The sequence below is a fragment of the Schistocerca nitens genome, chromosome 5 (genome assembly GCF_023898315.1).
Source record: "Schistocerca nitens isolate TAMUIC-IGC-003100 chromosome 5, iqSchNite1.1, whole genome shotgun sequence".
NCBI lineage: Eukaryota > Metazoa > Arthropoda > Insecta > Orthoptera > Acrididae > Schistocerca > Schistocerca nitens.
The window spans coordinates 613,610,019-613,633,065 of NC_064618.1; the positions used below are offsets into that span (position 1 = coordinate 613,610,019).

Genomic DNA, 23,047 nt, shown 5'->3' on the forward strand with positions numbered 1-23,047 from the left:
CAAATCCGAAAGTCAAAGATTATTTGCGGTCCTGTTAGTTGTCATCCTAGAGTTGATTGTATTACATGCCCAGGAAATACAGTACTGAACAACTTAATAACTTAAGTGAGTACTATCATGTTGTGGGGTGGGCTGACTGTGGTTAGTTGGTTGAACACCCACAAGATCCAATAGATATATCAAAGAGACATCGCACACTACACTTCCCAGTTGTCTCCTGTAGTATTACTGTGCTGTAGAAGATCCTTACCAGACAGGATGAAGGAAGACAGAGGTTCAGGGTTATGATAATCGAGTTGGGATAGCTATCATTAAAGACTTTTTCGTTGTGGGGAGTTTGTTCTACAAAATTTCAGTTCCCAACTTTCCCTTCCGAATATTTTGTTAACTACCACTTACTAAGCGAGAAAAGACCATCGTGATAAGGTAAGAGCAATCAGAGCTCACATAGAAAAAGTTAATTATTCGTTTTTCTCACAAGCTATCCAAGATTTGAACAGTAGATAAAAACACTGAAAGTGGTGTATATAGATGAACAGACTTCCGGTAGCCATATAAATAAAGATGTTCCCCACATGAGTTTTCTTTTTACTTGCACTCCACGCTAACGTACATTGGCACAATAACAGAGGGCTCCCACGTTATTTCATCACCATGCCACGACAGTTATCCGCCAGCTTTCGTGTGACAGCGTGTTATACACACTGTAGCGCACCACTGCTAAGAATGCCACGTTTCCTGCAGGTGCCGGTCAGAGCTCTGCTACTTGTGGTCGCCCTCGGGATGCTGCTGGCGGTCCGCACCACCGCTTCCACGGACAACCGCCCACGGCGCCGCCCCACATACGACTGGATCCGAAGGAAGCTCCGACCACCACCCGTCATCTCCAGGACTGGCGTCGAGGAGTTGTGGTTCAGGCAAAAACTGGACCACTTCGATTCTACCAACAACGCTATCTGGAGTCAGGTGCGTTTACATACTCACGCACATACTCTCTCTCTCTTTCTCTCTCTTACTCACTCACCCAATATAAACATTTTCCCCTCGGCATATACAGATGGAAAAATCGCAATGACATAAAATAGTTATTATGTGGAGTAACGAAGAGGGGCAGCAGCCTTTTCAGTAGTTGCAGCGGCAACAGTCTGGACGATTGACTGATCTGGCCTTCTAACACTAACCAAAACGGCCTTGCTGTTCTGGTACTGCGAACGGCTGAAAGCAAGGGGAAACTACAGCCGTAATTTTTCCCGAGGGCATGCAGCTTTACTGTATGGTTAAATGATGATGGCGTCCTCTTGGGTAAAATATTCCGGAGGTAAAATAGTCCCCCATTCGGATCTCCGGGCGGGGACTACTCAAGAGGACGTCGTTATCAGGAGAAAGAAAACTGGCGTTCTACGGATCGGAGCGTGGAATGTCAGATCCCTTAATCGGGCAGGTAGATTAGAAAATTTAAAAAGGGAAATGGATAGATTAAAGTTAGATATAGTGGGAATTAGCGAAGTTCGGTGGCAGGTGGAACAAGACTTTTGGTCAGGTGATTACAGGGTTATAAATACGAAATCAAATAGGGGTAACGCAGGAATAGGTTTAATAAGGAATAAAAAAATAGGAGTGCGGGTAAGCTACTACAAACAGCATAGTGAACGCATTATTGTGGCCAAGATAGACACGAAGCCCACGCCTACTACAGTAGTACAAGTTTATATGCCAACTAGCTCTGCAGATGATGAAGAAATTGATGAAATGTATGATGAGATAAAAGAAATTATTCAGGTAGTGAAGGGAGACGAAAATTTAATACTCATGGGTGACTGTAATTCGAGAATATGAAAAAGGAGAGAAGGAAACATAGTGGGTGAATATGGATTGGGGGAGAGAAATGAAAGAGGAAGTCGTCTGGTAGAATTTTGCACAGAGCACAACTTAATCATAGCTAACACTTGGTTCAACAATCATGATAGAAGGTTGTGTACATGGAAGAACCCTGGATATACAACTATCAGTTTAATAAGTCACAGCTGCAAAATACTAACGCGAATTCTTTACAGACGAATGGAAAAACTGGTAGAAGCCGATCTCGGGGGAGATCAGTTTGCATTCCGTTGAAATGTTGGAACGCGTGAGGCAATACTGACCCTACGACTTATGTTAGAAGAAAGATTAAGGAAAGGAAACCTACATTTCTAGCATTTGTAGACTTAGAGAAAGCTTTTGACAATGTTGATTGGAATACTCTCTTTCAAATTCTGAAGGTCGCAGGGGTAAAATACAGGGAGCGAAAGGCTATTTACAATTTGTACAGAAAGCAGATGGCAGTTATAAGAGTTGAGGGGTATGAAAGGGAAGCAGTGGTTGGGGAGGGAGTGAGACAGTGTTGTAGCCTCTCCCCGATGTTATTTAATCTGTATATTGAGCAAGCAATAAAGGAAAGAAAAGAAAAGTTCGGAGCAGGTATTAAAATCCATGGAGAAGAAATAAAAACTTTGAGGTTCGCTGATGACATTGTAATTCTGTCAGAGGCAGCAAGGGACTTGGAAGAGCAGTTGAACGGAATGGATAGTGTATTGAAAGGAGGGTATAAGATGAACATCAACAAAAGCAAAACGAGGATAATGGAATGTAGTCGAATTAAGTCGGGTGATGCTGAGGGAATTAGATTAGGAAATAAGACACTTAAAGTAGTAAAGGAGATTTGGGCAGCAAAATAACTGATGATGGTCGAAGTAGAGTGGATATTGAATGTAGACTGGCAATGGCAAGGAAAGCGTTTCTGAAGAAGAAATGTTTTTTAACATCGAGTATAGATTTAAGTGTCAGGAAGTCGTTTCTTGAAGTATTTGTATGGAGTGTAGCCATGTATGGAAGTGAAACATGGACGATAAATAGTTTGGACAAGAAGAGAATAGAAGCTTTCGAAATGTGGTGCTACAGAAGAATGCTGAAGATTAGATGGGTAGATCACATAACTAATGAGGAGGTATTGAATAGAATTGGGGTGAAGAGAAGCGTGTGGCACAGCTTGACTAGAAGAAGGGATCGGTTGGTAGGATATGTTCTGAGACATCGAGGGATCACCAATTTAGTATTCTAGGGCAGCGTAGAGGGTAAAAATCGTAGAGGGAGACCAAGAGATGAATACACTAAGCAGATTCAGAAGGATGTAGGCCGCATGATAATGGGAGATGAAGAAGCTTGCACAGGATAGACTAGCATGGAGAGCTGCATCAAACCAGTCTCAGGACTGAAGACCACAACAACACAACTACGACATTTTGGGAATATGTATGTCTCGGTAACATATTCAAGTGACTGACATTACAAGTTCACAGGTTAATGTAAGCGTAAGATAATTACCCGCAAATGTGAAATTCTGGTACATTAATAACCGGTGCAATAGCCATATTGTAGAATGAAAGCGCCGAAATATCTATGCATTGTGTTACACAGGTGTCGGATGTCAGTTTGTGGGATGGAGTTCTACGCCCATTGCACTTGGTCGATCAACACAGGAACGGTTAATGCCGTTTGTGGATGACAGTGAAGCTGTCGTCCGATGATGTCCCATATGTGCTCGGTTGGACACAGATCTGGTAATTGGGCAGGCCGAGGCAACATGTCGACACTCTGTAGAGTATGTTGGGTCAGAACAGCGGTAAGTTGGAAAACACCCCCTGTGATGTTGTTCATGAGTGGCAACACAACAGGATGAATCACCAGACTGGTTTAAAAATTTGGAGTCGGGGTGCATGGGATACGCACAACAGTGGTCCTGCTGTCATACGAAATCGCAAACCCAGAGTGTAGATCCAGGTGTAGGTCCTGTGCGTCTAGTATGCAGGCAGGCTGGTTGCAGATCCACCTTGTAACGAACACAGGCCATCACTGGCACAGAGGCAGGATCAACTGTCAGGAAACAAAAAATGACACCAATCTGTCCTACAATGAGCTCATATTTGACACCACTGAAGTCACAGATGGTGGTGGTTTGGGGTCAGTGGAATGCGCGCTACAGGGCATCTGGCTCGTATGCAGTTTGCATACGAAAAGGATATGTTACCAATAATTTATAGTATACAGTGTTTCAAGTTTCGACAAAAGGCATCAAAAGAGGATAGAAAGGCAATCAACAGGAATAGTCTCATGGTTATCAGAATGGTATTACAACGTATAAGAAATAATAAAAAAATATGAACTGAAAGACATCTGAAAGAAGCCCATTGTAGGTCAGACCGTCAAATAAGAGTTCACTGTTGAATCGACATATTACGTAACACTTCTTTATAAGAAGCGTTTAAAGGAACTAATGCACATCACTAAAGGTCAATTTTTCTATCGTTCGTCTGTTGTAGGATTCTAGGGCATTTACTGAGCTTCCACACTATGAAATTCCCAGAGCCAAATGAAGCTGCTTTCTATAAAATGATATTCTTGAAACAGTGTTCATGGCTGGCGACTTGTCTATAAAGTCGAGAATACTCAGCAACAGTTACTGGAAATCTGAAGAAAACATGAGGCCACTTCGAAGGCAAATTCTGTGAGAATTTAGGGGAACTGGCCAGTTCATTGACGAAAATGTATGTTCAGAACCATTTGGTTACAAATCACTCTTAGATTCTGTTTTGGAAACTATCGGTTGTGACGTCACGTAAAGAAAACTGAAGAAGAGCATTCAATTGTTGATGTCTGTTGATCTATCGTGCCTTCCTCGGACGCGCTCACCGACATCAGGAAACTTCATTATCGTCAGTCGAATCTCGCTTTACAATTCCTTTTCCCTTATTCTGATTACAACGTAGTGTAACGTGTGGGTGGGGTATTTTCGTGTAATTGTGAATCCGGTATTCATAAAAGCGAAGGTAAGTTTTTAATATTTTAAAAGAATCCACATCAGCGATGAATCTTCAGCCTTCGGTTCTTTTTTTTTATATATATACAAATATCCATGGAAAACAATAGTTGACGATTTATTCGCAGAGTTATGCTTTACGTTAGCAATGAGCATAATGTAAAACGTATTCGGTTCAAAACATGATGCTGTCATTGCTGTCAAAGTGTATTGATATTACATTGCAGTGGTGACAGTTCGAAATGTGTTCCTGCGAGAGGTTCTCATATACTAGAGATTATCGCATAGCAAGAATAGCGACGACCGGCTATAACGAAGGAATTTACAGGTGCGTCATGACCCAAAAAGTTACAGAATTTTTTTAAAAACTATAAAACACAGCTTAACTAAAAAAATCAATTGAGGGTAAGAAAACAAGAAAGGTAAAACTTTGCTCTCACTTACAACACAAATTGTTTGAAGAAATTTAAGATTATAATCAGAATAAATCTGCATATCTCAGGCAAATATTTTAATTAAACGCAGTCTCTCACTCTTTTACAAATGATACCTTACGAAAAAAAAAAAACCTTCGCTATAGAGGCAGGTTTGGTCGTTTGAAATTTCAAGGAGGCATTCACACTAGTGAACCAAGACAAGAAGGTGTTTCTTCATAAAAAGGTGACTGCCTCGAAGAAGATTGGGCTGATAGGACCGAAAAAAGGTTCTCAAATAAGAGAGAGTAACATTGGTTGTGATCAGAATGTGTTACAGAACACTTAATATTCTCAATACATCGAAGATAATCCATTTATCAAACTGGGGCAGAAACACGTTTAGATTCTGTCCTGTCGATGCTGTTATCTATTAGGAAGTATCATATACAACGCCTTAGACAATATTTCGACTTGTGTCATTGAGGATTGTTTTAAATGTTGAATGCCATATAACTCCAGTCGAAAAAAGACAGAATCCATTAGTATCAGATTGCAAAATTAGCAATAGAGTTCTGAAGTCTGTCACGTTGATTCAGTGTCTAGGAGTCACACTATGAAGGTACATAGAATGTGACGCAACATAGCTCTTTTTTCCTAGAAAATTATCGGTATAAATTTTCCTTTCTTACTATTTCCATGATGGCCTACACTCAGTCAATCACAATATTACACTGTGAAATCAAAGATAACGTCATCAGCATGACAGAGATTGACATTTGATGCTCTTGTCATGTGTCCTGCAGACATTTGAACATGAGTAACCAAGTGAGAACGGAAACTAGTAGCTAGAAGCACATGTTCCTGAAATAAAGCAACACGAAGCTGTTGAGAGTGGGAGATGGCTTAAAATTTCCAAAATATTGCGCTTGTTACTGAGAGCATCATCACGCGCAACAGCTGAAAGCTGAGACAATAGCCATTGGCACTCCATACAACAACGTCCCTGCTGTTCGACCATTGTACCTCTACACAAAGAACACTGCAACAAAACCCAGCTACCTCTCCTGGTGAACTGGGGCGTATTCCCACAGACGGTGAAGCGCAGACAAGGCGTCACATTTGAGGATGAAAGCGGCTTCAACGCTGACTGCGGAAATGGGCGTACACCTTTATGACGAGGGCTGTTTCAATATGTCAGAATGGACAAGTAGGATTCGGTATGCAGCAGAATCATACTGTTAAAATACTCGGCATTTTGTTATCTATACTTGGAGTCGTAATTAAATAGCAATCTCTACTGTCCGAAAACCTTTTAAAAGCCCGTCCAGTGTATGTGAAAAACTCGGTTCTGACTACCGTAGAACAGGAAATTGCTAGGAAGCTAATGCGCCTACCCTCAATGGTACCAATTACCACTTTTAAATGTAATCTCGGGCAGAAAGCTCTTTGTGAGCGAACCCACTCTTCCCACATCTATTACTCTTGCACTGGATGTCGACAGTATGTTAGGCCGATGCATACGTTCGTAGCGTTTTTGTTCTGCTTGTTGGTATTACGGTTGCCATGCGTATACTTATCGATTTTCATGTTTTATTTGTAGTTCAATGTTGATACATGAATTTACATATTGTGATTTCGTCATTCGGAGATACTGACTGGAGCTGCGGACGCCAGAAAATGGTTCTTTCAGTTAAATAGAGGGATGACAGCAGCGGAGGCAACCAGAAACATTTGAGTCGTGTATGGGAACATAATACCATTGGACAGAGCACGGCAAGATAATAGTTTTCTCATTTTGACGATCGTTTTGTCATTACTGACTTTCCACTTTCAGGAAGACTTTCAGGGTTTCATGAAGGTCGTTTAAACGCATTAATCCACAACTATCCACGTCAGTGTATTTTAGAACTGGCAGATATGATGAACTGTGATCGTTCCTCCACCGTGAGACATTTGCATGCATTGAGGAAGGTTCAAAAATCAGGTGTATGGGTAATGCATGTTCTAATCCAAAATCAGAAAAATTAACTGGTGGCCACATGTAAATCTTTGCTTGCTCGTTATCAATTGTCTCGTGAACAGCACCAATAATTTCTATCTTGTACCGTTACTGTTGATGAGAAACAGCGTCTTTATGCTAACAGAACAATGGTTAAGTCCAAACAAAGCAACAACTTGACGTACAAGGACCTGCGCGCATCCACTAAAGATAAAAGTGAAATGGTGGTGGTATGATGTACTAGGAATTGCTTCCCGAGGTGCAGCTAACCCTGCTGATATTTACTGTGAACTGTCTTACAAACGCAGTTCAAGAATAACGGCCAGAAATACTGCGTGAAATGATACTACTCCATGATAACACCCGCTAGACTGACGAAATACACTATAAAGGAATTGGGCTAGCAAGTCATTTTGCACCACATTATTCATCTGATCTCGAGCCCTCAGATTTTCACCTTTTCCGATCTCTATCAAACATCCTTCAAGGAACTTCCTTTCTGGATGACAATGCACTCCAGACATGACTCTACGATTTCTTCGCCACAAAATTACATGATTTCTACAGTCGAGGAATCTAAAAGTTACCGCAATGTTGGTGGACTGTTGTAAATAGTGGAGGAGAATATTTTTGTGGTATCAGAAGCCAAATGCGGTGTATTGACACCAAATGTAGTGGGTGAGTGCCAGGAGGTGCCGTATTAAAGCTCGGTGAGAACTTTCCAAATGATTTATTGTTTCCACTACGTTGCTCCAGTCACCTCGGTCTGTGTCACGAGGCCCCACATTGCTGAGGAAGCACCCCAGCAACCTGTGCACGCAACGCTGTGTCGAGCTGGCCTTGTACGCCAGCCGAAGAGTTCCGATTACGTCATGATGGCAGTAGCCGACTCAGCGACCATTGTACTCATTGTCTCCGTGCTGCTCCTCCGGGAGCCGTAGGCCAGCCCCACTGCTGCTTCTTCCTCGCTGGCGTAGCTGGGAATGCGGCAGCAATGACTGCCCGCGATGCGGCATCCGAATCTGCGGCCCGTCGCCTCGGAAGTCTCCGGCATGTTTCGGGAGCCGAGACGACTGCCCGCAGTAGCGAGCCCAAGAGTGGCCTGCCCTGGCTGGCTGCGGACCCCGCTTCGGCCTCAGAGGGTCGAACCAACGACCCGCCGTGGACTGGGAGGCTGTCACCCCATCTGTTGCTGAGTGTAGCCTGGCGGTGTGACACGCCTCGCTGTCCAGGAGAGCTGCCACACTTGAATGTATCTCGTTAAAAAGGAACACCTATTTATACTTGGCTGCATGCCTCTGCTTTGCTAATGTGGCACTTCACATCCCGTATGCACCACACCCCGGTTGCACCAGTGGGCCCCTTCTGCCTATAGCTTGCGCCGTGTGAACCGCTGCATTTACTCTTGTCAGCGGTTCGATGGCCCTGTGGTCTCCACTCCACTTTGCAACCGCTGATCAGCATAACTTAACTGCAATCCGGCCCACACCTGGCTGTAACTTATATTCACAATATCGCAGAAAACTAACTTTCACTTCCATAAACGGTGGTGCCGCTACAATATGTTACTAAGTCTTCGTGATGTGTATGTGTTGCGCCTTTTATTAACTTACGGAAAAACACTACGAACTTACGTACCAACCTAATATATTGTACCATTTGTATGTGGTGCACAGGAAGGATAATTGTCAGTATGAATCTGTATACACCCAAGTTATTGCAATTTAACTCTCATGGTCTCTACCTGAGATGTAAGCTGCTTGAAGTAACAAATTCGTTGACGTATAAAAACGAAGACTCACGTACGTTTGTGATTCTGCTGTTCTACGATGCGCATCTCCTTTCTGGTACTCTTCCTGAGGATTCTCCCGATAAATCTCATAAACCTGCCTTCCCCCTGGCAAGGGTGATGAGGTCTTTCCACCGGAAATCGTTCCGATCAGGTGCTCGTAATTACTTGTTGGGTGTGACTCATTCCAGTGACCTGTCGCAAGTGGTGTAGTCAAATGATATCAGAAAATTTCATCAGTTTACGCACGGTATCAGCTTCCAGTCTTTGAACCACGCACGTGTCATCCACAATTCAGCATTCCAAAATACCGCCAAAACTTTCTGACCGCTTGGCCATCGTACAGAAAACTCATTGATACTCTCCAGAATTTTCTTAGTCGCAGAATTCATGTCGATAAAACCAGCAGGAGAGTACCCAGATAACACTAGCGTTCCTCACAGCATCACCAATATTGACAAACTGCCTGTTGGCTTCTGTCTCGGATTCTTAGGCCGACGTTTGTATGATGACTTTCTGGTGTTTCGCTAGCGCGAGGGGCTGGCATTATCAAAGCTTCACACGTCATTGCTCTTGATGGAGTCCAGCTCGTGGTCACAGATTATATGTACCCGGTGTGCCAACGTCTAAGGGTCTTTCCGTGGTCACTTCTGTTGGCGTTATCTCCTTGTTACCTGCAACGGTCGTTCGCTGCAGCACGGGAACCCAGGATCCGTTCATCTTGATACTTTATTTTTTCTTGTTGAAGCTATTGTCATGTTTGTGTATTTATATAGTTTCCCTGAACAAGCGGGTCTGATAGCCCTTCCCTACAGTAAAAATTTCCGTATCGGCGAATATCAGTATGTGGTCGGCCTCACACGGCGAGTGTTCTGCTATGGCAGATTTGTGTAGCTTATACTCTGTGTGCCTGGTGTTGACTGACCGTCCAGTCATTCCAACATAAACTTTTCTCATGTGCATGATATGCGGTCTATTCCCGACGTTGCAGATGGGTCCCTTTCCTCCTCTGCCTGACTGAGACACTGTTAGATCTACTTTTTGTCCATTTTTGCCAAATATACGGACGATTCTGTCCGTCTCTTCGCGAATTTACGGCAGAAAGGTCGTATCCGATATTTCTTTTCCAGATTTGTCGTTTCGCAGTGTGTTTGCGTAGTCGAAAATTTTGGAAATTTGTGGTAAGGACTGTGGGACCAAACTGCTGAGGTCATCGGTCTCTAGGCTTACACACTACTTCATCTAACTTAAACTTACGCTAAGGACAACACACACACCCATGGCCGACAGAGGACTCGAACCTCCTACGGGTGGAGCCGCGCGAACCGTGACAACACTCCCAAGACTGCACGGCTACCCCGCGCGGCAATATGGCCACGCCTGAGACCTTGAACCCAGGTCTTCTGATTACGAGGATGATGTGCTTGCGTAGTCGGACATATATACTGCAAACGACGTAAATGCGGAAAAGACTGTGTTGAAATGATTGGGCGATCAATCAACACCAGGATCACCGAACTTAAGCGGCATTGCAATTTGGGGCAGGTGAAAAAATCGGCCCTGGCGGAGCTGGTGCTGTGTAAGACCGACCAGACAGTAAAATCCGCCGACACGGAAGTTCTTGCTGTAAGAAGAGCTTTCACACCCGCTTGTTCAGAGTAGCTGTATAAATACACAAACATGACAACAGCCTCAACAAGAAAGAAGAAAGCCTCGAGGTGAGCGGACCCTGGAATCCCGTGCTGCACCGAACGGCCGTTGCAGGTAGCCAGGGGAGAATAACAGCGGAAATGACAACGGAAGAGCACTAGAACATTGTAATCTGCGGCCGCGAACTCGACACCAGTCCACCACCAGCAATGGAGGGCGAAGGTTTCACAATGTCACCCACTCGTGCTGGCAAAATGTCAGAAACGTCATAAAACAAACGTCGGCCGAAGGACCCGAGACAGAAACCAACAGGAAGTCTGTCAACAAGGCCCACGAAAGCGTTAACAGTTTTGTACAACAAATAGTGTTGCTTCGTTAACATGTCCATTCACCTGAATATGACGACTAAATGTGGTGTCTTCTACGCCCATCGTTGTAAGGCTCCACGCAAATAATTGATGATTAATGAGTTACGATTCCCAGATAGTGAGCCAGTACACTTTGTTACAGCACCACACAATTAAGCACAGATTAAAATGATGTGGATTAAGAAATAAAATTAAAAGCATCGTCTTGTTCAGATATAGATGGTATTTCATGACGTCGGTTGCGAAGGTCATTATTAGGAAAAATTCTTACTGGCTAAGTACCATCCCTGGTGGCTGCTGGAGCGATGCCACGATGTTGTGTATAACGGGTCCTAGGGCTGAGCAACGGCTGGTGGAACCGATGAGCTCGAAGAGACGGGAAAAACGACCGGCTTGGGTTCGCCGCGAGTCCGGCATGAATTCGACGGAAGTTCGACGTGGGCGCTCTAGGCGCTCGCGGTAACTCGGCGAGAGCTCCGAAGAATGGACCGTTGGGAGTGTAAAAACCTGAGCTGCGAAGGACTGCTTGCTCCAGCCTCAGACACGATTTAAATATACAGCAGGCGGAGTAACACCCGCGGGCGCTTGGCGGCTACGTGACCCGCGAATGCACAATAGTCCTCCCATTTGCAGCGCCGCCATTGGTGGTGCGCGAGCTGCATCTCAGTGATGATGGCGCCACTGATGGCACCTGTCGGCAGATTTTTTTTTTTCAGAAATGCAATATCCTTCCAAAGTAATGCAATTGCGGTACTCTTAGTGAGTCTTCACGAGGAGGAGCACTTGCGGTGCTGCTTGCAGAGCACATAGTCCTGGAAGCAGACATAGCTGGCGTATGAGAGACCAGTGTGCTAACCACAAAGCGAACTCGCTTCGTGTGATTACTCGGCAACCAATACTAACGAACGTGAAGAGCGGTCGACGCAGATTTGTTGTAACAAACACGGCAACATGTAAATCGTCCCACTAAGTTTATGGTACACTGATGAGTCAAAATAAGATGAACACTGTCCACCATTGTAGATTACCGACAGGTGGTGTTTCCGTTATGGGACACAGTAAGGAAAGTGTATAATCGTAACAGAGACAAGTAAGGAGTACAGAATTTGTTTCTTTAATTCCAGTCTATGCATGACAAAAACAGAGTACCAATTTCGCCCCAGAATGATTATTCACTGATATATTAAAATAGACAGTATCTTATATTCGTTCCAACATGCAGAAATAGATGTGGTTTAGCAACTTCTGTTAACAAGTACTACGAAAAACTTCAGATTTACTTTTTTATTCACTCTATGACTAGTTTCGGGCCGGGACCCATTTTCAGATGATCCTAACATAGTCAAAAAAGGTATTTCCGAGAATGCAAAAACATATTAAAATGTGATAACGAACAGTTACAGAGCATACGGATAACTGACAGTCATATCAGACTGCTGATTCCGTATTTGAAGCATTGTCCGCTATCAAGGCACTAACATTACACCTGATTTTGTTATGATAGCCTTTCCCTAGCTTGTAATACTTTTTGCAATGCATCTCTCTTTACACTGGAAGGACTCTGGAAGGTGTGACTAAGTCTTCCATCTATAAAGCCGGCATGAGTCTATGAAAACTGCGATTGTTTGTAGCTGTCCATTCTCGTTACTTTTTAAGCGGTCAAACAGTTCTTAATGTTATCAGATAACCGGGCAGTGAAACTTTTGATAACATTATTTGGGTTCGTGAATTATAATTTTTAATATTTATGAATTATTTTTGAATATTGTCTATCTAATGCTCAAAATTTATGTAATATGGTCGGTTTGATATCGTTGATGCTTTCACTTGTGGGATGTTGAGTGCATGTATTGGTTGTGGGTTAGGCCACATAAAGGAAGTATCTCAGAAATGGGTCCGGAACCAAAAGAAAGTGACAGTCTGAATACATACTGAGAACCAATTTGACTTCCTGGAGGAAGAACTTAATCTGAAGTGCAAGCGGAGCAAGCACACGTCAGTGAGAACGATTCACTAGAATCGATTTTTTACATTTATGCAGAAGAATCATCGTTTGACTGCGATCTTGATAGCCTTTGTGACCCACACTACTCTTGCATGTCTCCTTAGCTTTGATTAGATGATGATGATGTTTGGTTTGGTTTGTGGGGCGCTCAACTGCGAGGTTATCAGCGCCCGTACAAATTCCCAACCTTCGCTCAGTCCACTCTTGTTACTTTCATGAATGATTATGAAATGATCAGGACAACACAAACACCCCGTCATCTCGAGGGAGGTGAAAATCCCTCACCCGACCGGGAATCGAACCCGGGACCCCGGGAAGCGAGAATGCGACCGCGAGACCACGAGCTGCGGATTAGCTTTGATTAGAAGCCAGAAGGACAGGAAGTTAGCTGCTGACAGTAACTTTACTTTCTTTTGTCCAATTTGGTAAAATGATATCATATGAAGTTCGAAGCTCATCTAGGCGAAGGCAACGTGGCTTACTTACGTCCCGCATCACTGAAAATATTAGGTCTACAACTTTGCTTTCGTCGTTTTGCAATAGACAGCAGTAGCGGCAAGTGGGGATCGGGTAGTTAGTCATAGGTGTAAAATAATAAACGTAGCCATCTGTAAATATAATGCCATAAAAATATTAGTCTATTTGTGATTGCATCATACGGTTATTCTCGATTAAGTACGTCAACTTACGTACCCATTTCTAGCCATTTGCTGGAAGTTTTAATTTTCTGCTTTAACATGAAGAATTCTGCGTCTGTGGCTCTTAAAATGCCGGGTAAGACCAATGATGAGGGAACTATAGTGGAAGAACGTGCAGAGAATGTTTTCAACGACTTAAGAACGGTGATTTTGATGTCGAAGACCGGCATGGCGGTGGAAGACAGAACGTTTTCGTAGCTACCGAAACAGACGAAGACAGTTACTGGACATCATTATCGGAAGCAATTAATACGTTCGAGCCCAGCACTGAAACACAAACGGTCACAGTACAACGATAGACACGTAAAAGTAATTTTGCAGCAGGTCAGTGCTCGACCCCTCTCGCAAAACCCGTCGAAATATAAATAGAAACGTTGAAATGAGAAGTCCTATGGCTCCAGCCATATTCTCCATACGTTGCTCTCTCTGACTAACACCTTTTTCGATCAGTGGCATACAGTCTGGCTGACCAGCACATCCGATCATATGAACAAGTGCAAAACTGAATCGATTCATGGATCCCCACAAAAGACGCCCAGTTCTTCCACGACGGGATTCGTATGCTGTCTGAAAGATGGGAGAATGTAGTGGCCAGCGATGGACAATACCATGAATCACAATTTTTTTGTAAATTTTTCACAATAAAGCCCCGAACTTCGAGAAAAAATGGCGGAAGCAAAGTTGTAGGCCTAGTATGTTACACGGAAAAATTAGAATACTTACTACGAAAATGCACATTTAAAATATTAAAAATTTGAAATGAGGAAAATTGCACATGCAGTGTGTTTTATGATCTTACACACGCTAATAACAAGTTGAGTCAGGAGGAAAGGTACGTACATGCTTTGAGAGGTGATAACATTAGTGACTCTGAACAAGAAGCGACATATGAACATATGTCCCGTTCTACACTTTCTGAGGAAAGCCTTGGGAACAATGGCGAATACGACAAAGTAATGAAACGTACTGATCTAATGTTTAGTTGTGCACATTTCCTCGTAAAACTTGTTCCAAAAGTTCACTGTCAACTGCAGACAGTTACTGTGTTGCTGATCTGAGCCCACACATGTAAAATACGAGCAGGAAGTTTCTCCTTAATGTCCACTCTGTGCTTGCAGACTTCGCTCTTAAGCCAACCCCACAAACAATAAGGGTGACATCAATGACCATGAAGTGACTCCATGGCGACCGATGGAATGCGTAGGATACGTTTCAGTGACGTAATTTAGGACTGGCAGTATGGACTGTGCATCGCTGAAATAGCCGGTAACAACAACACTACATAGCTTAATGTCGCTTTGGTTTTATTCACATGTAGTGCTGGTGAAGAAAAACATACAACTGACCTCCACGATTTTCAAACAGCCGTATGCCGGATGCACTTTAGAAAAGTTTTTTGAAGTTTTCTGTTCAGAAAATCATGTACCTTTCCTCCTGACTCACCCTGCAAATGGAAAATTTAATAATGTTATATACATAGTGCTACGAACAATATCCACACTGATCTGCTTCTGAATGGAGAGTGCTGAGTCAGGAAGGAGTTAAGTCAAACTGCAGTTGACTCAGTGAACGAGCCAATAGTGCTGTGAGCCAAATCCGAGACAAGAGACAGTGTCACTCTGGAGTCGCCATGTGGTCCACTCCTTGTGCGTCAAGAGTGAGAGCAGATTGGTGAGTGAGAGCTAGTTCACCAGCCATTGCGAGTCACTTCCTTGCAGCTCGTGCACTCCCCACTGCCATTCTCAGAGCATCATCTCTTCAGAGAAGCACCGAATGGACCATCGTGGTATCTCCTTACCACTTGTCTTTTCAAATTAAGAACCAAAATAAATTATAGAAGAGTATTTTCTGCATTAATGCAGCATTTTAAGGAACAAATCTCTTAGATTTTTTCTTTCCTTTTTGCCTTTTTGACACAAGTTGTTTGCAACATAAAGGTGCAGAAAAACTTTTATGTCTATTTATTTTATTTTATTTTTATTTTATTTTTTGCATATAGGGAGACATTTCTTACTATAATACTCTATACCATAGTGATTAATTCAGAAGTTTGTGTGGGACACAGTTGTAGTAGGCTACCCTAGAATCTCCTACTCAATAACGTCACTGAAGAGACAGTTTGACTCTGAAGAACTACTGCTCCCTTTTTCTGAGTCACCTATCACTCAGTCTGCAGAAGGATTTAGGTCTGTGAATTAGTTCAAGGAGCAAATCACCCATCTCTGTTAGCTACCAAAATAAGTCATGGCATAAACACTCTGCTCTTTCTGCATCTGCCAGTAAGTTAGATAAAATGTATTCCATAGTTAATTAAAACACAATTTTATTGAAACTACATGGGAAACAGTCAGTTTGCAGAATAGTTACACGACTTTACTTTTGTGGTTTTGTGATTCCGTGAGGTTGTTCACAGATTAGATAGTAGTCTAGTAAATTAAATTTAGAAAAAAATTAGACCTTGTTACATCTCATGTTACGAGTGAAAAACAAAATTTAAAAAAGAAATAGAAAACTTTGTATGCCATATCACGCATATTCCAAATGTTTGATTGAACATTCGTCTACAGAACAAAAGTAATCGTTCATCAAATCGTTCCAAGTTTGCTTTGCTGCCTGTCACGGATTTTATGGTGTTGGGAAATGATCAGGGATAGACTGCAACACATTTAAGGGATTAATTTTTCGAAACCCCGTAGTTATTTCCCATTCCATCGTAGAAGTTTGAAATCTGGCTCAGAAGTGTCAGTAAACTTTTTCTGTAATCATGCAAAAGAGTGACGTCCTTCGACGTCACCAACGGGCTCGGCAACGCTTCAAACAGCAAGGCGTCAACACAAGTCAAGAAACGTCCTGAGTGAAGATCATGTGAGGTGTCAGGTGGTTCAATGACGTCACATTGCACCAAATTTCACGAAATTTTGTCCAACGCCACAGTGAGACATGTTGGGAAGTTTTTCACACAGCCTCTTACACACATTTCACCCCTTCTTTTGATGCCTCCGCAATGGAGATCAGGAAGAGGGCGCCCAGCGTTGAAAACACGCAGTTTACTTATAGGTGGCCGAGAAAAATATTTCAGACACACTGACGATCGGAATCCACACGAATAGGCCCCTTTCATCGGGGCGTTGATTCCCAGACACATGTCATCATCAACCCACGTTTCGCCTGACGTGAACTTCTGAGCTCTAACCTTTTCTTGGCATGTGTCGGCATCTTGCTGTTTGAAGGGTCACCGAACCCAAGGCGTCACGCTTTTGGACCTTTACAAAGCAAACCAAACGTCAGACCTCTATGCTGGAATGGGGGACAACAAGGGGTTTCCAAAAAGTGATTCTTTAATTGTGCTAAGCAGTCTATTTTTGGATCTACATTAAAAACTCTTTCTGAGCCACTGCTTTAATAATAACGAAAGCAACTTTTTCGTTCAGTTTCATAGTTCTGCCGGTAGGTGCTCCTCTCATTACAATTGGTCTCTGTGTTGCAGTACATACGCTATGAAACACTGGAATGAAGCACATCTTTGCACACACCAGTTGCTCAACTGTAATAATTTTTGGCCTGTTCTGCAGCTCTACTACCGCAACGACAGATACTACAAATCTGGAAATCCTGTCTTCTTGTTCATCGGTGGGGAGTCCGAAGCCAGCTCTTCATGGGTGAGTGGAGGGTTCACGTTCACGCTGGCCAGGAGTTACGGCGCCCTCATGCTGGAACTGGAGCATCGTTTTTATGGTTCCAGTAGGCCCATTAGGTGAGTACACTGTATCCACGTTCCTTAACAGTTCGTAGACTGGAGTCAAAACTACGTAACCTATTCGCCTGGGCTGCAGGAGAAAGACATAATATTATCAAAACCTGAGAAATGAGACAAGCTTCTATTGGAAGGCTGCCGGCCGTCACTCTGAATGCACAGCTTGTTACTGACGTAGGTTTGACAAACCAAAGTTCTGCACATGAGACTGATCGTGGAGATGTTTGACAGACGTCACAAACCGGTAAGCAGCAAATCATCTCGATAGTACGACTTAAAATGCTATGAGATGTTCTGGTTGTAACTGACAGAAATATGTGAGCGTTGCAAACAGACAAGTAAAATTTGGACAGACATCCCGAATTTTCTTTCTACCAACCTGGAGTCAACCTGGAGTCTTCTGTACACGTGTCCATTAATCACAGTCGATAGCGCTCACCTAGAGAACACCTAGGAACGCTACAAAAATCAGTAGGCAACTTGACTGTTGGATATGACTATTCAAAAATTTTCCTGATACCAACACATTTTATTGATAACGAGAACAACCCTTGTGGAATACGTACCACTAGTGTGCACAGTCACTTTCGAATTATTTCACACATGACAATCGTACATTATCAAAATCGGTACTATTTATAACGCAAACCTGGGCTATGCACGTCTTTCTTTACTCACATTCACCACCACGATATATAACGATTAAGTGACTTTACTGTAACTACGTGCCCATGCAATGCACCTCTTTCACTGCACGCAACCGCTGTCGTGTATTAACCTCTTGCGTCACGCCATTCTGGAGTCTCTGTTCGAACCCTAGTCAGTCAGAGGCCAGAAGAAGCAGCATTTCTTTGCAACGTGATGGAAGACGAGAAATGTGTTTTTCAGTTGTTCCTCGTGATCTACCAGGGACTCAGTGCATAATCGGGGTGCAATGTGTGTCGCTCAATTGAGGTTATTCCATATCGCAAAATATGACAGTTTCCATACATTGCTTTATATGGTTGGAGTGACTGTGGCCCAGTAACCCAACGTGAGGTTTCAGATTTGACTCATTTCATTAGCCATAAATCTTACAGGAACACAGTTGTGCGTAATTCATAACCAACCACATATGGAGCCCGTGACAAATGACACGTAGCCCGCAGGTTGTCATGAAGCCAGTGTCTCATTAATCTTGGAACTCCCGTAGGTTATGTCTGAGATCTAATTCCATAGGTTACATTATGCGTATCATGCCGATGATAATACCAGTGCTCATGACTTATGAAACTAAGGCAAGTTTCATTTGCAATAGAAAAGTTTACCAGGTCCTCTAAACAGAGTAGAAAAGTTGTGGCATTCCCAGTTAGAAAGCCATATTTAGGCCCTTAGTGAAAAACACCTGTATAGTACAATTCATTTTGTCACGTAATGTCCCCGATGCGGGCAATATTTTCTAGATCATCGCTCACTCGATTCAATACTACGAGTACTGGATTCAAAACTTCTTTACATATGACAAAAGTTTCCAAGTTGTATTTGACTAATCATCTTTACTGCATTATCTTCATCCTGAATGTGTATTGGCGTCACCCCGCACAGTGAAATACTTGGATTGTAACAGAGGCGCCACCCTCAAGCGTGTTACAGTATTATGAACTAAGGGACTGTCATTAAGACTGATTTCCTGAGCACGAGAATGGATTGTCGCATCTCCCCTGTCCACCACAATCACCAGATCTCAGTATTGTTGAGGCCTTGTGGCCTGCTTTGGAGAGAATCGGGCGTGATCCCTATTCACGTCCATCATCGTTACCTGTACTGTCACTGTTTCATTCGAAGAATGGTACAAGATTTCCTTGAGAAGTATACAGTATCTGTGTTTATCCTTTCCGAGAGGACCGAAGCTGTTTTGAATGCCAACGTGTGAGGCATGGTAATGTGTTGCGCTTGTGGTCTTTCCATGTTTTCGTCGATCTACTGTACTCGTACTGTCATTATTGCCTCGGTGTTCCTACATTTCACCGGAATCCAATCTTATCTCCAATTTATTCATTCTTCTGTAAATAATTCTTGTAAGTGTTTTGCAATACTGACTTATTAAATTGATGGTTCTGTAATATTTACTTATGTATTGTGCTTGTATTGAACCAGGGACCTAGAAGCGACGGAGAGGCTTCGTCCCTGCCGTAGCCCTCAGTGGTTCACAACCCCACAACAGGCTACGGCAGTCCACTCACCCCACCGCCGCCCCACACCGATCCCAGGGTTATTGTGGGGTTCGGCCCCAAGTGGACCCCCTCCCTCCCCCCCTTCCACAGGGAACGTCTCATACCAGACGTGTGTAACCCCAAATGTTTACGTGGTAGACTGATGATAATTTACGCGTACGTGGAAAAAGTGTTTGCGCAGCAATTGCCGACATAGTGTAACTGAAGTGGAATAAGGCGAACCACCCTGCATTTGCCGACGCAGATGGAAAACCGCCTTTAAAACCATCCACAGGCTGGCCGGTACACGGAACCTCGACACGAATTCGCCGGGCGTATTCGTGCCGGGGGCCGGCACGCCTGCCCGCTCGGGAAGCAGCGTGTTAGACCGCGCGCATAGCCGGACGGGCAATATTCACTTAATCATCACATTTCTTGTTTCGCATTGAAATTATTATATTCTTCTTGAAGTGTGAAGGTGTTTTGACTGTCTCACACATCTTGCCTACCACACTTGATAGTTCTGTTAGGGTTCTCAAATATTCTGGGGAAATGTTGTCTACTCCAGGTGCTTTGTTTTGGCTTTGGTATTTTAGTGACCTCATAACTTCACAAATTGTTTTCGCAATATTACATCTCCCGACACATTTTCATCTACTTCCTCTCCCCTTTCTATTACATTGTTTACAAGATTTTTTCCTTTGTATATTTAATCCATATTTCGGCTTTTTGCGGGTATGTTTGTGTAGTTCTGTTGTGTCATTTGAGTTCTTGATTCTCACACAGCTGATTCTCCTTTCTCAGAAGGTCTTTCTAGTCATCTTGTACGTGACATTTGTGTTTTCGATAGTTATGCATGATTATACAACTCTCTGTTTCTCGTCTAGACCTTCCTGCTTTGCCATTTTGCGTTTCCTATCAATATAAATATTTAGACGTCTGTATTATCATTTGGAAAATATATGTTCTGCATGTTTATATTTTCTCTTTCATTAGCTGAATTCAGTATCTTATGTTAGCCAACTATTCCTACTGGACCTTGTCTTTTTGCCCATTTGATCCCCTACTGCCTCTAGTATTTCGTCTCTGAAAGCAAACCATGTGAATTGTACTCTATTCCTTTCCCCTATTTCTGCCAGTAGCTTTCAAAGGGTCTTTGCAAAAATTTTATATCCTCCTAAGCAATACTCCTCGCCTGTATATACGAATAAATGACTATTTTACCTCCAGTTTAAGTCTTACAGTACAACAGCATGTCCTGGGAAATCCAACGGCTGCAGCTTCCCCTTCCTTTTACCTGTTCGCAGCAGCTGCGTTTGCAATGACAAATTGCTAACGTTACAACGCTAGATCAGTCAATCATCCAGATTGTTTCTCCTGTAGCTTCTTTACGAACCATATGTAAGTCTACCCTCTCTACAGATATCCCCCGCCATTGAAAAGGGGGCATCCTACTATATGGTTATCTGTCACGTGAATGTATGTTTGTTTCCAAGATCTGTTGAACATTGTTAAAAGAGTACTTTTCCATTTTATAAAACCAAAGTTACTACAAAATTTTCTCAGGTAAAAGAACTGCCCTTAAAAACTTTATTGTAAGGTAATTATTCTTTTCCGTACTTTACGCTAAAACCTTGTACGAGGGGCGTTGGACGAGTAATGCAAACATGTGGTTTTCCTGAAATTAAAAAAAAATAATAAAAATAAAACCAACCTTGGTTTTATTCGGTATTCCATTACATCATATTATTCTCCACTCTTTTGGCTACAAAACCCTATTCGTCAACATAGCCTCCGTTCAATGCGATTACCTTACGCCACCTTATGGAAGGGCCTGTATGCCCGCATGCTCTCACACTACTGATCGACCACGGAGCTAAAGTGTTGCTGCATCAATAACCTCCCCATCATCCATGTACTGCTTCCCGCGGAGTCCATCCTTCATTGGGCAACTGAGCACAGATGGTTCCTCTTTGTTCTTTGGTCTTCTGCCGTCGTCTAAGGGTAGCGTCTTTGATTATTAATCATAACGTTCTCCGGTTCGAAACCCGCTACCACCTAAATTTTGATTAATAATCAACATTGGCGGCCGAAGGTTTCCGTCATAGGAAGTCACCTTCATTCTGACAACGGCCTTGTCATGATGGTTTCTCCGTTAGCAAAAGATTCCGAAATAGTCCCCCATTCGGATCTCCCCGAGGGGATTGCCAAGAGGGAGGTGAACATGAGAAAAATATTGAATAACCAACGAAGGATAACGTTCTACGAGTCGTGGCGTGGAATGTCAAGCTTGAACGTGGAAGGGAAACTAGAAAGTCTGAAAAGGGAAATGCAAAGGCTCTATCTAGATATAGTAGTGGTCAGTGAGGTAAAATGGAAAGAAGAGAAGGGTTTCTGGTCAGATGAGTACAGGGTAATATCAACAGCAGCAGAAAATGGTGTAACGAGAGTAGGACACGTTACGAATAGGAAGGAAGGGCAGAGAGTCTGTTACTGTGAACAGTCAATGACAGGGTTGTTCTTGTCAGAATCGACAGAAAACCAACATCGACGACGACGACAGTTCAGGTATACATGCCGACGTCGCAGGCTGAAGATGGAGAGAAAGTATATGAAGATACTGAAAAGGTAATAAAGAACGTAAAGGGAGCTGAAAATGTAACAGTAATGGGGGTATGAAACGCAGTTTTAGGGGAAGGAGCAGAAGAAATGGTTTTTCCACAATATGGGCTTGGGACAAGGAATGAGGCAGTAGAAAGACTAATTGGGTTCTGTAATAATGATAGGGAATATTGTGTTCAAAAACTACAAGAGGAGTAGGTATACTTTGAAAAGGCCGGGTGATACGCGAAGATTTCAGTTAGATTACTTAATGGTCTGACAGAGATTCCGCAATCAGACACTGGATTGTAAGGCGTACCCAGGAGCAGATATAGACTCCCAGGAGCAGATATAGACTCTGATCACTATGAAATAGTGATGAAGAGTGGGCTGAAATTAGATTAGTCAGGGAGAATCAATATGCAAAGAAGTGGGATACGGGAGTACTAAGAAATGACGAGGTAGTCTGCAGCAATAAGGAATAGCTCAGTAGGCAGTAGAGTTGAAGAGAAATGGACGTCTCTAAAATGGGCAATCACTAAAGTTGGAAAGAAAAACATAAGTACAAAGAAGGTAGCTGTGAAGAAACCATGGGCAAAAAAAAAGACTCGCTGAGAAATGAAATAAATGGGAAGTTCAGAAAAGCTAAGAAAAATGTGAAGAAATCGAAAAAGAAATGACTGTCGGAAGGGCTGACTCAGCATACAGGAAAATCAAAACAAA

At 42.9% G+C, this 23,047-nt stretch overlaps 1 protein-coding gene across 1 annotated transcript in view; it reads left to right on the forward strand.

The window, feature by feature from the left end:
* The first annotated feature begins 726 nt into the window (after positions 1-726).
* LOC126260614 (putative serine protease K12H4.7) overlaps positions 727-23,047 on the forward strand; it is a 66,564-nt gene continuing 44,243 nt past the window's right edge. The window contains exons 1-2 of the mRNA XM_049957951.1: positions 727-966; positions 17,350-17,531. Coding sequence (XP_049813908.1) covers positions 727-966; positions 17,350-17,531 — 422 coding nt within the window. The remainder of the gene's footprint in view (positions 967-17,349; positions 17,532-23,047) is intronic.